The 14,813-nt window shown below is 36.5% G+C and overlaps 2 protein-coding genes across 2 annotated transcripts in view; one reads left to right on the top strand and one right to left on the bottom strand.

Annotated features, from left to right (window-relative positions):
- Nucleotides 1-6,082: 6,082 nt before the first annotated feature.
- LOC127866592 (3-galactosyl-N-acetylglucosaminide 4-alpha-L-fucosyltransferase FUT3-like) lies at nucleotides 6,083-7,433 on the top strand. The gene has a single exon (XM_052407228.1). The coding sequence runs from the start codon at nucleotides 6,138-6,140 to the stop codon at nucleotides 7,377-7,379; it is 1,242 nt and encodes a 413-aa protein (XP_052263188.1). The 5' UTR covers nucleotides 6,083-6,137; the 3' UTR covers nucleotides 7,380-7,433.
- A 3,330-nt stretch (nucleotides 7,434-10,763) lies between these two features.
- Nucleotides 10,764-14,813, bottom strand: part of LOC127866586 (lysosomal alpha-glucosidase-like) — a 38,927-nt gene continuing 34,877 nt past the window's right edge. The window contains exon 21 of the mRNA XM_052407219.1: nucleotides 10,764-13,408. Coding sequence (XP_052263179.1) covers nucleotides 13,343-13,408 — 66 coding nt within the window. The 3' untranslated portion in view covers nucleotides 10,764-13,342. The remainder of the gene's footprint in view (nucleotides 13,409-14,813) is intronic.

The raw sequence follows: 14,813 nt of genomic DNA on the forward strand, positions 1-14,813 counted from the left end.
TGAAATGTTGTATTAAGTATACTTTTGTTTTACGCTGTTATTCCATACATAGTTTGCATACTGCATTGCTTTCTTTATGACACATTGTGTGCTCGAGCATGTGGACTTATGTGATGATGCATTTGCTCATTCTTGATTTATTTTTTTTAAATCATTTTTACTCCATATCAAATGTTATTTATTTAATTCAGTTTTATTTTACTTGATTATGTTGACATTGTTCTTTAATAACATCAGCTGAAATGTGGAAACGCCATACATGTGCCTCATCATGCAAAATGGATCTTATGCCATGTGTGTCCAGGGTAGCTCCAGACCAGACAGCGTATCCTTGCAGTCATGTCAGGATCTACCCTGCTGGCTCCTGGCCTGAGGTACGTACTGGATTGCATCAATATTGGTATCATACAAGGAATAGAGTGAATGTTGAAGAGTTAATGCTTTAAAAGTTGAAATGTGTGCATTTTGTACCATATCAGTTTGTCTGCTTGGTTTTTAATACTCGGCCTTCAGTTCATTTCATGTATGTTAACCCTTACAGTGCGGGAACCGAGTTGTGAAGGCCTTTGCAAACAGTTTGGATCCAGATGAGCCGCCACAGAACGTGGCGTCTCATCTGGATCCAAACTGTTTGCTATTCTGTTAGTATTCTTTGAAAAAAAATCGAAGAAAATGCTAATTTTAGAAATTCAGCAGACGACATTTTAGCAGACGACAAATTTCCCAGCATGCAAAGGGTTAAATGAATCTGGCTCTCAGAAAAAGGGGCTTTATGCATACATGTGTGTCAAGTGTTTTCAAGATTATCCTTTGCATACCGCACAGGCTAATTAGGATGAGACTTTACGCCTAAACTGGATTTACAGTAAGAAGAGACTTCCTTTAAACTATTTAACTGAAAGTGTCATCCCTGATTGGTCTGTGTTGATTGCAACAGCTAATCTGGGACAACACTTTTGACACAATCATTAAGCCCGTTTGTTCCGAGCAGGGCGAAAATTGACTTTGAAAAGAGCAGTACTGAGGAATCTAATGTATTTAGTTCTTCAATACATAATTGTCAAGTGTAAGCTTTATTTCATTTACATGAGTCTACAAATGAAAGTGAATTCCAAAACATTATTTGTTACTATTGACTGCATATTAACATTTTATTAGCAGAGTAGAGTTAACATAATATTTAACACAGCAGCTATGTATAATTTTTATTTAATTATTTGTTAATTTGCATTAATTGTTTGATTTACTGTAAATGTTAGTGACGTTGTTTTTTTCGTTTGTGTGTTTATGTTGCTCAATGGTTTACCTCTTTACAGATAAGCAACTTGACAATGTGTAGTATCAGACCTTACCTGTGTCATTGTATAGTTTGATATAGCCTCGTTTTGGGAAAACTGGGCTTAATTCATGTCCTTATATTGTCATCCCAGATTAGTCTGTGCAGTCTGCACAGGCTAATAAGGAAAGACACTCTACTTTTATGGTATTGCTCGTTTAAAAGAAGTGCATACTGCAGAGGCTAATGTGGGATGCCACGTTTATTTAGCCCTGTTTTCCTAGAACGAGTCTCAATAGTTTGATCTCTTTGAGAGCTGTGGTGGTTTTCATAATGGTGCTAAAGGGAAATCTGTGTTGCACTTGTCTGAATAACAAAAAATGGTATAAATTTATCTTATTTTAAAAATATTTCATAAATAAAACATCTCTTTTATGTTTGAAAACTTGTACATATTTTATCTAACATTACATTCCATTTAATTTATACAGCACCTTATTTAAATTATTGTATGAGGTTAAGAAATGTACGTAGGTTCCCCTCTGGTTCTTTGTGAATCTGTACCAGTAATCTGTTTACATGTGATAAAAACAAGTGTATTCCTAATAGATTGCACACATTTAAAATGTTGTTCTGGTATGTGCTCTGATACTGATCAACACAGCACCATACTGTTGAACACAGTTTAAAACACCACAAACAAACGAAAGCTTGTAAAATGTCAACTTATTGTTATTTGATATAACTAAAACAAACAGCGAAAATTGTGTTGGAAACCGTTTATTTAAATATTATACATGTATTTGCTGTTAATATGATAACATTTTATCAGTTAATGTTTTATTTGTTAGATAGTATGCCTATTGTGAAGAATATGTATATCAGTTATTTTAAGAACGATGTTGTCTGTAAAGCTTCAACATTTTACAGTTGTGTTGATATTGTTTTATTTCATTACACTCCATCATATTTGACAGTTTTTGAAAAACAATGCGTAGTATGTGAACACCTGTTGCGGGGGCTATGGGCGATTGGGCACCCGGGTAGCATCCAGAAGAATAATGTCAGCTCAAAAAATCAAAGTTTTACAGTTTATTTTGGATGATGATGAAACTTGGTAATAATTTGTATGGGCTTACTATTTGGGCCAATGATGAGAACCAGCCAGATGGCACAAAGCATTCAGAATTATGGTCATTGACTTATACAAAGTGGCCAATTTAAATGTGCCTGCTCGTTAATGGGTGTTGGCCGGCCAATCACTTTAGTTTACATTAACCAATGTTGATGCAAGTGAAGATATAATAAGCTGCAATAGAGACGTAGCCAGGGATTGAATTTAGGGCACATCCATTTAAGGTCGAGGTCACTGTTATTAAAAATCGAAAAAAGTTTCCGTCCAATAAATTCAGTTTAGATAGTGTAATTGCATTCATATTATGTGCGTGGGTTACTTAAAATAAGGGATAGATTGGCCGTCAGTTTCAGGTCAAGACACTTTTACTTAAAAAAGGAAAAATAGAAAAACGGTTGCCGCTCAATACATTTATTTCATAACAAGTTGTTACAAAATTCTGCATTTGTTGCTAGTCCGGTTGAGGTTACCAACCATAAATGGGAACACAAATGTTTCTGCTCAATAACTTGGTTTTTAATGTAGTTATTGCACTGACATTCACACGTTGCGTACGTGTAGACCTAACTTGGGATTGCATATGGGCCCGCTGGATAACGTTCAAGGTCGCTGTAACTAAAAATAAAATAAAGTTTCTGTTTAATAACCTGAGTTTGGATGTAGTTATTGCGCTGATATTTCCGTGTGTAAATGCAGACCTAACTTGAGATTGCAATATTATTTTAATGTTATTACGGGAATATTAATACATTGAAATTTGAAGATCTGTTTTAAAGAACATTGTCATGTGTCATGTTGTCTCGCCTGTTGTATGTGCATGTACCATCATTGGCACAACAAATTAAGACATCCTTCAAAAATCAATGTTACCTAGACCTTTAAACAGTCTTATTTTTGACAAGTTTGGCACTTGTGTGCCTATTTAAGTTAAAATGAAATAGCGATAGTTATTTAAGTCATGTGTTATCTCGTGGAATGCGTGTAACGATGTTTTGTTGTGTGATAACAAATAAAGTTGGATGAAATCATGCAAGGGTTATTGAAGATTTTCGATGCTGTTTTTACGGTAGCGGTGCCTTTGACATCGTATGTGAAAAGACACAAGATTTAAAGCACAAATCGCTCAGCACACAGGAGGCACGTATAGAAAGATGGTGTTCCGAACTGCACTAGCCTTTCATGTGTTCACCGTACCGTACATTGACATTTCTAGGATTTTTGTAGTTAACATTATTAACATTATAACACCTAAATAATAATTAAAAGATAAATATTAAGCACGAATATTGTATATTGATAAACTTAATTGCATCTTTATGAAAATACGAGTTAGTATTACAGTACAGGTGGTCTACACAGAAGTGTACTATTATTATTAGAATCGCCGAATATCGTTTATACATTGTATTTAAAGCTTATTTTAACATGCACGTATGTTGGGTATTTGATTTTACGGGAAATTAAAACAAATATCAATATCATTATTTTTTGCCCACTTCCTTGTTTTAAATTACAAGCTGTCTTCATCTCTCATTCTCAGATATGCCTGCGGTCATTTTGGTCATTTTGATGTAACTGATATTGCGACATTCTGTTCATTGAATGTGAAAAGCGCGTGCTAAAAACTATTGCAACATGGCTATGACCTCAAACGAATCTAATTAATTATTATGTGCATTGGACATGGGCAGATAAATTTGGTGAGTTCCTAAATGTGTTTTGCTCTGAATTGTATATAAACATAACACGTTATATTATTTTTGCTATTATGTTGTATTAAGGACTATAAGTTCTTCTTAATACGGAAAATGCGAGATCATTTAACCATGCGTTTCAATGTCACATCCGAAGTACGCTATTCGAAAGTACATAGTAGTCAGTTGTCATAAAAAGCTTTGAATGGACTGTTGACGTTATTTTAATATTTAATTCCGCAGAAACAATAATTAAGATATACTATAAATTGAGAGTATTTGTTAAACGTTTTAGTAAAATTTGGCATAATGATAATGTATGTCGATAGCTTTTAGAATCGTTTTCACTAAGCTAGCAAAAAGGAACAGTTAAGAATTAAAAAATATGAACTGGATTGGCAGTTCACCTTTTTTATGATTTAGCGTCAAATAAAGATGTCATTTCACCGATTTCAATTTTCCGCATATGCAAAAAGTTACCTTCAGTTTGAGGTTGAACTTTAATACTTAATGCATGTCGGTTATATGTTGAGTCCGTTTTAATACATGACATTCGTTTAATTAATTACTTTAGTTAATGGAAAATGAATGTCAAATATTACCTTTGAGCGCCGGAAATATTTAATGATACAGTATTGGACCTTAGATCTTTAAAGTGATAGTATGGGCATTTTTCACTGTTGAATTGAGCTGAAAGGAATTAACAGGTCAAAAGAGTTAGTTAAAATGTGGTTACTGACCAATTATCGGCAACTCATCTTGCTACCAGTTGTTTATAAAAATATATTTTATATTCGATATTTTACGTGACTCACCCAGTCCTCTAAGCCGAAATGATCCGTAAAACAAAATTGTGTCTTTGTGTCGTTTGAACAAATCTGCACTAAAACTAAATTTAGGTTCACATCGTACATGTATGATCAGTTGTCAAACGAAAGTACAGTTGATATTCAAATGCATTATTTTTCTCTTTCCGGGATATTGTTTTATATGTTGATGCTGCATTAACAAATATAAGTGTATATGAAGTGAAAACATCAAAAATAAACAACGGTTGCGATAGACACCAATAAACTGTTAGATGCCCGTAATATCACTTTCAGTGTTCCATTGGCCGTTGGACTATCGCCACGTATCGTTCACCTGAACGCTGCCTCTAAATGGTGATCAGTGTTTTGCAAATTATTTTGAATTGCCCGGTGAGTGGTGAAGACGAAATTACTATTCGGTCGGACAAGCCTTAAACACTAAGTGTGACATTGAACGATGAGATAAGCACACATTTCTCGCATGAGACACACAGTGCTGGATTAAGAACCGTGGGGCCCATAGGCAGTGGACTTACAGAACCCACGCGGTGGTGTTGTTTTTGTTGTGACTTCAGTTAAAATTTAGGGAATTTTCGTTATAAAAAGTTATTCTAAAAAGAAGCAAATTAAAATGTGATTTTATATTCAATCATTTATAAGATATATAAATATGATGTTAACACGCGAATGAGTATTCCTGTTTTAACGCGAGCTTTCCGTGTTGCATGCTCAATAATTAAAAAGATGTATATCGTCATGGTCTTCTGTGGCCCCTAAAAGTCGCGGGCCCATAGACAGTTGCCTACTCTGCCTAATGGGTACCGTAATCAGGGACTGGCGACACGCCATCTCCACGATATAACTTTGAATATGCGTTGGTAAGTTTTTTAACATAACTTGGTGTATGTTGAAGAATCAGTGTAGGGAAGCTATAACATTCCTTATTGGACCTTTGATATCCATGTGTTACCATGCCATTTGACCAAGAGGAATGGGTCTTTAACACAGCGTATCTTCTCCATTGGGCTGAACCACGGAGCGTTTGATCTAGAGTCCGTGGCTGAACATGTGGTAAACGATAATTGCACTTAGAACGATGTAATTATTTTTAATTTGCAAACTTTGAGTACTGGAAATCGTTTTATTTATTTCAGACTATGTCGTTCGTTCAGCACATTCTCCGTATTCGAATACATCCTACGCTAGCAGTTGTAGCAGTTTTCATGGTAACAGTATTTGGAGCATACATGTACATCTCAGCATATTCCAGACTGGATGTTAGGACCAACAATACTAACGACCAGATACTAGTGGATGATCAAAACATCGACCAAGCGACTAATGTCGGTAATATGAAGTCATGGCGACCTGAAAGTATTCCCAAATCACATGATTTTGAATTTGTTAGCATCAACAATCGAACACACCAACTTAGTGGAGCTACCGATAATAACACGGCAATTGTCAAGAGCATGTTCGTGGACAGAGATTTATTCGTAAACACCACAGGCGAGATCGCAAAACACAAGATCCTATTCTGGAACCCACCCGGCTGGATGATAAATTGGTTCAGTGACACGGACATGACGCAATGTAATTATAAGAACTGCAAAATAAGTTATGACCAGAGGGAGTTTTTCACTAGTAAGGCGGTAGTGTACTCCATCCCGGACGCAGGCATGGACCATCGTCCACCCGTCAGTCCGGCCCAGCGCAATCCTGACCAGGCATGGATATTTTTCACATTGGAAAGTCCAGTGCATTTAGTGCGCAAGGAATTCCGGTCACCACACTGGCATAACACATTTAACTGGTCGTGGACATATCGTACCGACTCGGACATTTTCCATCCGTACGGGCTTCTTAAAACAAGAACGAAGCTTTTAGCCAAGAACTATACGGAAATCTTCAACCGAAAAACGAAAATGGCCGCATGGGCGGTCAGTCATTGTTCTACATATAGTGTAAGAGAACGCTTCGTCCAATTACTTTCCCGCCACGTCAAGGTTGACATATACGGCAAGTGTGGACTTCAGCCGCCGCAAGATTTGGACGCAATATTAGACAATGACTATACATTTTATCTTGGTTTCGAAAATTCTTTCTGTCAAGATTATATGACGGAGAAGTTGTTTCAGTATTACAAACGTGATCTTATAACAGTGGTACGGGGGTCAATGGGCTACGCGAAGTATCTCCCGCAGGAAACCTTCGTGAATGCCGCTGATTTCCGTTCAGTGAAGGAACTAGGAGAGTTCTTAAACAGGCTGTCGAATAATGAAGACGAGTATATCGAATACCTTAGACGAAAGGACTCGTATGAGGTGTACGAGAGGGAATATGTATTCAGGGACGCAATGTGCAACATCTGCGATAAAATCAATAATTTGGAGAAATATAGAAAGGTCTATAAAAATATAATCGAGTGGTTGGGTAATTGTTATAGTGCGAACGATCTGAACTAATATTTGTTAAAATTTCTATGATATTTATGCAAATAGTGTTCGTTTATGTTTATTAATTTTGTAAAACTTATTACGCGTATCAATTAAATACTCACAGATTTACGGATGACAACATTATTCAACCTGATAATTGTCGTGTTGTAATTTAATGTACATGTACATATTTTTATTAAGTCCGCATATGTGCTCGAGGTTTGTATTGTACTGTAGTGCCATTGTGGTGCTAACAAAATGTTCATTTCTGACATATTGAACACAATACTGCTAAAATAATTATTCAATTCTACACTAAAAGGAAATTAACACCAGATTGTGACTGTTATATTAGTTACCGGTACTGTATGCATAACGGTAAATCCTCCATGCACGACAATTACGACCCGAAAAGTTGTGTTACATATAAATCATATCCGCAATAAATTAATATTGATTTAATTAACTACATATTTAATGGACCCACTTGTTAAAATATAGTTTAAAATTTCAGTTAAAGAATCGGATAACAAAACTGCTACAAGGAACACGAAAATACCACGAAACCACATTTTCAACGTTTTAGTAATTAATTCATTTTAATTTAAATCATGGTATTTAATAATTCATTTCAATATATCAATCAGCAGTCATGAACCGCAGTTATTGAGCGGATATCGCTGCTCTCGTTTGTGCAATAGTGACCTTTACCTGCCTGTAAGGTACCATTACGCAATGTCAATACAATGCATCATTTAAGAAAACGTGTTACTATTTAACCTTGACCCGACTTGCCTTAAATAAAACCTCAAACAAGGTATCCACGCCAGCTTGCTTTATCCGGAGTTTCATTCAGATCGGTAATTGCAAACTCAAGTAATTGATAAGAAATCAAATGTTTGACATCACAGCATCCATTCCGCTAGCCATATTTATACAAGGGACAAAATTGTCATAAAACCAGGTTTTCAGTTGAAAAAAAGTCTGATAAAGGGAGAAAATTCAAAATGTGTATTGTTACCCCCCTTGTGAAAAATTTACCTTGATTTCAATTAGGTAACAAGGGCTGTTTGTAAAACATGCATGACCCCCATATGGGCTGTCAGTTGTAGTGGAATCCATTGAGTGAATACGTTTTTTGTCACGGTGACCTTGACCTTTGACCTAGTGACCTGAAAATCAATAGGGGTCATCTGCCAGTCATGATCAATGTACCTATGAAGTTTCATGATCCTAGGCCTAATTATTCTTTAGTTATCATCCGGAAACCATTTTACTGTTTCGAGTTACTGTGACCTTGACCTTTGACCTAGTGACCTGAAAATTGATAAGGGTCATCTGCCAGTCATGATCAATGTACCTATGAAGTTTCATGATCCGAGGCGGAAGCATTCTTGAGTTATCATCCGGAAACCATTTTACTATTTCGAGTCACTGTGATCATGACCTTTGACCTAGTGACCTGAAAATCGATAGGGGTCATCTGCCAGTCATGATCAAAGTTCCTATGAAGTTTCATGATCCTAGACGTAAGCATTCTTGAGTTATCATCCGGAAACCATTTTACTGTTTTGAGTCACTGTGACCTTGATATTTGACCTAGTGACCTGAAAATCAACAGGGGTCATCTGCCAGTCATGATCAATGTTCCTATGAAGTTTCATGATCCTAGGTGTAAGCATTCTTGAGTTATCTTCCGGAATCCATTTTACTGTTTCGAGTAACTGTGACCTTGACCTTTGACCTAGTAACCTTATAATCAAAAGGGGTCATCTTCCAGTCATGATCAATGTACCTATGAAGTTTCATGATCCTAGGCGTAAGCATTCTTGAGTTATCATCCGGAAACCTTTTTAATATTTCAAGTCACTGTGACCTTGACCTTTGACCTAGTGATCTGAAAATCAAAAAGGGTTATCTGCCAGTCATGATCAATGTACCTATGAAGTTTCATGATCCTAGGCCTAAGCGTTCTTGAGTTATCATCCGGAAACCATTTTACTATTTCAAGTCACTGTGACCTTTACCTTTGACCTAGTGACCTGAAAATCAATAGGGGTCATCTGCCAGTCATGATCAATGTACCTATGAAGTTTCATGATCCTAGGCCTAAGCGTTCTTGAGTTATCATCCTTTCATAGATACATAGTTGTTTCAAAATCAATCTATTTTTAGTTGTGGCGACCTTGACCTTGGAGATATTGACGTAATTCTTTCGTGCGACACACCGTCCAATAATGGTGAACAAATGTGCCAAATGATTTTAAAATGTCACAATGAATGACATAGTAATGGCCCAGACAAGCTCATTTATGGCCATTTTTGACCTTCAAACTCAAATTGTGACCTTGGAGATATCGATGTGATTCTTTCGCGCGACATACCAGCTAATGATGGTGAACAAATGTGCCAAATGATTTTAAAATCTCACAATGAATCACAAAGAAATGGCCCGGACAATCTCATTTATGGCCATTTTTGACCTTCAAACACAAATTGTGACCTTGACCTTGGAGATATTGACGTAATTCTTTCGCGCAACACACCGTCTAATGATGGTGAACAAATTTGCCATATGATTTTAAAATCTGACAATGAACGACAAAGTTATGGCCCGGACAAGCTCATTTATGGCCATTTTTGACCTTCAAACTCAAATTGTGACCTTGACCTTGGAGATATTGACGTAATTCTTTCGCCCGACACACCGTCTTATGATGGTGAACAAATGTGCCAAATGATTTTTAAATCTGACAATGAACGACAGAGTTATGGCCCGGACAAGCTTGTTCCGCCCGCCCGCCCGCCGACATTCGCCAATCTAATAACCAGTTTTTCTTCGAAAAACCTTGTTAATAAACTTATATAATAACAAAGATATTAAATTTTGAAAATCTAATCTATCTTTAAAGACGGGTATCCTTATCAAACTTAAATATTATCAATATTAAAGGCAGAATAATTATTTGTGTTTTCTTTGTACATGTAAAAGTCCGTTGTATCGTGGTGTCGGAAGGCTTGTATTGTCAATTGCAATCCCCGATTTTCGTACTCTTAAATATACCACAATGCAACACTGATACTGAAAATACGCTTAAAGGCACCCGATCATACTCCGTTTACGTTTAAGTATAGTTTTCGTACAAAGGTCGCATCCGAGATTGTATACATACCGAGTACCCGACGTACTTTTAAGTATTTTCTTAGCCGACAATGACCAATCTTCTTATATGCTTCAAATAACGCAAGGCAAATCTGTCAGCCGTAAGGTTCAAGAAAAGTTCGACAATTTGAAAATCTCCCGCCAATGTGAGGCGTGTTCGTAAACACTGCACACTCCGTCCTAATTCAATTGAATTGAATACCAGTGTATATGTGCCATGTAAGAAAAATAATGGAAAACCAATCCAATGGATGTTGTGAAATTTATTAAAACCCTTTATTTACATTTATAACCCTTTATGTACATTGGACAAAACAATACAACAATGTAACCAAAAGAACACAAACAAAAAAAGCAATTCTTCGTTCAAACATTCAGACTATACCGTAATTACTCTATGTTTTCGGACACTTAAAAAAATTCGTGTCAGAAAACTTAGATACGAAATATATTCACAAAATACAGGTGTCCGAAAACTAAAAGTCGAAAATGTAAGTGTCCAAAAATAGCGTCAATTGTATCAACGACTACCGGTAATAGCACGCGCTTGTAAAATACCATGCCGTATAGTATAAATTACAGTTATATATGTTTGTACTGCATTTTAAATGCTTAATTTATTTGACAGAAAGTTACTACAAGGTTGTAATTAGACCAACGAGTTCAAAGATGAGCATGTGATGTACCGATACTCCCTAGTATGAACCTGTAATTAACGCAATACAAAAAGCAAACTATGAATTCTTTGTTTGCTCATTTCCGATAGTTGTTGTCTAATAGCTTCCATTGTTCGTAAAACTTGCAATTGGGTGCATCACACTTTGAAGCGTTTAGTATTTATTTTACTGAGAAGGGGAAGTACCATTGCGGTAGATAATTGAACTGTTAATTGGCACTACTCCTGTTATGTCATAACGCTTATGCTATCGGGCGAAACCATTGTTTAATACCGGTTTACAAGGTTATTTACCCAATGACGCAAATGTCATGGTCCGTTGCCCTCAGGCATGCACCTGTCATGTTTAATGATGTTAATCTGGTTGTAAAACCCCATGATAGAAGTGTCATTAGATATCGAAAACAGGACCGAAATTTGGTAAAATAGCGCTGTAAAATATACTGGCCGAAAACTTAGAGACATTAATTATGGACAAAAACTTGTGTGTCCGAAAATTAAGAGTCACGAAAAATAATTATTTTTGCTAAAAAAGGGGGTGTCCGAAAACATAGAGTAATTACGGTATATAATAACCAAATTTAATGATTGCATAAATACGATTAAATTGCGATATTTGACAACCATATACCGGTAAGCGTTGGTGCAAATGGCACGATGATTATCAGCATATCCTTATGTGTTATGCTACTCTGATCAAAGGTTTATAGGTGCGGTTTATAGTCTGCTTCAATATACATCTTCAGCCGACTTCACAATCAACCCCCCATTCACTGGGATTTAAGTCGTCCGTTTACATATGGCGCACCAGGCAGTCACGGCACATTGGCTTATTTCCCTCACAGGTACCCTTTTATGGAGAGGAGCAAGCGTGGGATTAATTTTTCGCTCAGAAAAATCCAGTGCCTGGACGGGATTCGTACCAGGGAGATTTCGATCCCTAGCCCAGCATCTTACCACTAGACCACTGTCCCCACACCTTTAACCTATTTTTACTCTAATCAAAAAGCATAGGTAACAGGGAACATATGCACTAAAATCACTCCCGTTTAGAGAATAGATCAACAAAAAACGATTTTAGTTTACGTTCAAACTGAATTTATGGCGTAACATGCAGGATGTGCTTCTTTTGAAGGATGTAGTCCAAATAAGCATATTGTCACACAGTTCTTGCACGTAGCATGTATAGCATATTGCCATTGACATGTAATGGAACCACTTTTGTTCTAAAAAGGTCATGAAATGTGTCCTTGCTTGATATACAAGATTTCATTATTTTTAGCGAAGAGTTTGTTTGTATCATAGACTGTGCATGCAGCAATGGATTAGTAAAAGCTTAATGTACTTACCGACCGACATAAATAAATGAAACACAACCCGATGTTTGCTTAACTTTTGTATGACAAAAAATGCAAATAACGCTCGATTGGTCATTGTCGGCTCGGGTACTACTTACATGTACCCCGGGTACTCTTAAGTATACTTACATGTACCCCGGGTACGGTAAATATACTTAATCGTACCCGGGAAATTTAACGCTAAATCAGTCGTTGTCGGCTATTTTTTTGGAATTAATTATATTTACATATATGTCAATTTTCTGTAAAATGGCATCTATATTATCAAAACTCATACTCAAAAAGCATGTTGATGCAGATTTATTAAAAAGAGAAGTTTTATTAAAGATAATCGGTAGCGCGTTTTACGACATCGGATTTGGGGCGGAAATCCTTGGGTACAGTCTAATATCGACCGGGTACGATTTAGTATATTTACCGTACCCGGGGTACATGTAAGTATACTTAAGAGTACCCGGGGTACATGTAAGTAGTACCCGAGCTGACAATGACCAATCGAGCGCAAATAACAATTACCGGGATCTTCATATGGTCTAATGGAAGAATCTGCATTTCTGATATACAATTAAAGCACAATTCAACTCAGGCACTAAACGTACAGATTGGCACCACATGAATGTTTAATTCGTGAAGTTATTGTGATAGAATTTGCGGATCACACAACATATTACAATACGGGAATGCGCAAGCACTGCGGCGTTATCCTGTGTGTATGTCATGGGAATTCTACCGCCTCACATAATGGTTGTAGGTTTCCATGACGACAGCATACTGATGTTGTTGTGATCGGCTCTCAAGTCCATGTAAGCACAAACGGCTGATACAAGATGACGTTGGGTGACAGATCCACACTTAGTATCTGCAAACAAGTAAATAAAGGTGTAAGTGTATTTTATTGTGCTCTCTCAAAATAAATATATGCATGTCAGTGAACAACACACAATAAAGCAGCACAAATAGTTTCGTTTAAACTTAACTTATTAAGATGAAACTTGCGTCAATATCAGTAAAAGTGATGCATGTGGCTTGCCATGCAAGCTTGCTATATCCAAAGTTTCCACCAAAAACGTCCGTTCTTTCTTAAGTTATTTAGCATTAACAGTTTTTATTTTAAACAGTAGCCTTGACATTGGCCCTAATGACCCGAGATGCAAATCAAGCTTGGCATCAATGCAAGCCTGCTAAACCTATAATCTTACAAAGTTCGGTCCGTGTAAACTAGTTGATAATGCCATAAGAAGCTGCCGCGCACGAACCTACCAGTCTATTAACCAGTATTTTCTTTATTGAAAACATGCTATTAAGGTTGTTCTAAAAAATGGATACTGAAATGGGTGGCAACATCTAAGAAACAAATAAAATAAGGTATTTTGTTAACTTTAATTAGATTTGTAAACAAATGTTGTCTTTAAACAAGATGTGTTTTGTGAAACACAATGTCCCCCTATATGACGTTTGACCTTGAAGGATGACCTTGACCTTGACCCTTCACCACTCAAAATGTGCAGCTCCATGAGATACACATGCATGTCAAATATAAAATTGCTAGCTTCAATATTGCAGAAGTGACATTACATGAGCAATTTTGACCCATATATTTGACCTAGAAGGATGACCTTGACCTTTCACCACTCAAAATGTGCAGCTCCATGAGATACACATGCATGCCAAATATCAAGTTGCTATCTTCAATCTTGCAAAAGTATTCATAAAATAAGCGATTTGGGCCACATATATTTGACCTCTGACCTTGAAGGATGACCTTGACCTTTCACCACTCAAAATGTGCAGCTCCATAAGTTACACATGCATGCCAAATATCAAGTTGCTATCTTCAATATTGCAAAAGTATTCATAAAATGAGCGATTTTGGCCACATATATTTGACCTCTGACCTTGACCTTTCACCACTCAAAATGTGCAGCTCCATGAGATACACATGCATGTCAAGTTGCTATATTCAATATAGCAAAAGTTATTGCAAAATGTTAAAGTTGGCGCAAACTAACCAACCAACAGACAACCAACCAACAGACCAACCAACAGACCAACCAACAGACAGGGCAAAAACAATATGTCCCCCACTACTATAGTGGGGGACATAATAAAAAGCGGTATGCTCAATTTCAATATACAATTTATTGATTGGTTGTGCATATGCAAAGGCAATACTTAGTGACTTAAAATTAATTATTGTTGATTCGCTGGCTGGCCTTTAACAAGGTGAAAATTTAACATCCCCCACAAACTCCCATAAAGTACAG

This window comes from Dreissena polymorpha, chromosome 2, assembly GCF_020536995.1.
Source record: "Dreissena polymorpha isolate Duluth1 chromosome 2, UMN_Dpol_1.0, whole genome shotgun sequence".
NCBI classification, from domain to species: domain Eukaryota; kingdom Metazoa; phylum Mollusca; class Bivalvia; order Myida; family Dreissenidae; genus Dreissena; species Dreissena polymorpha.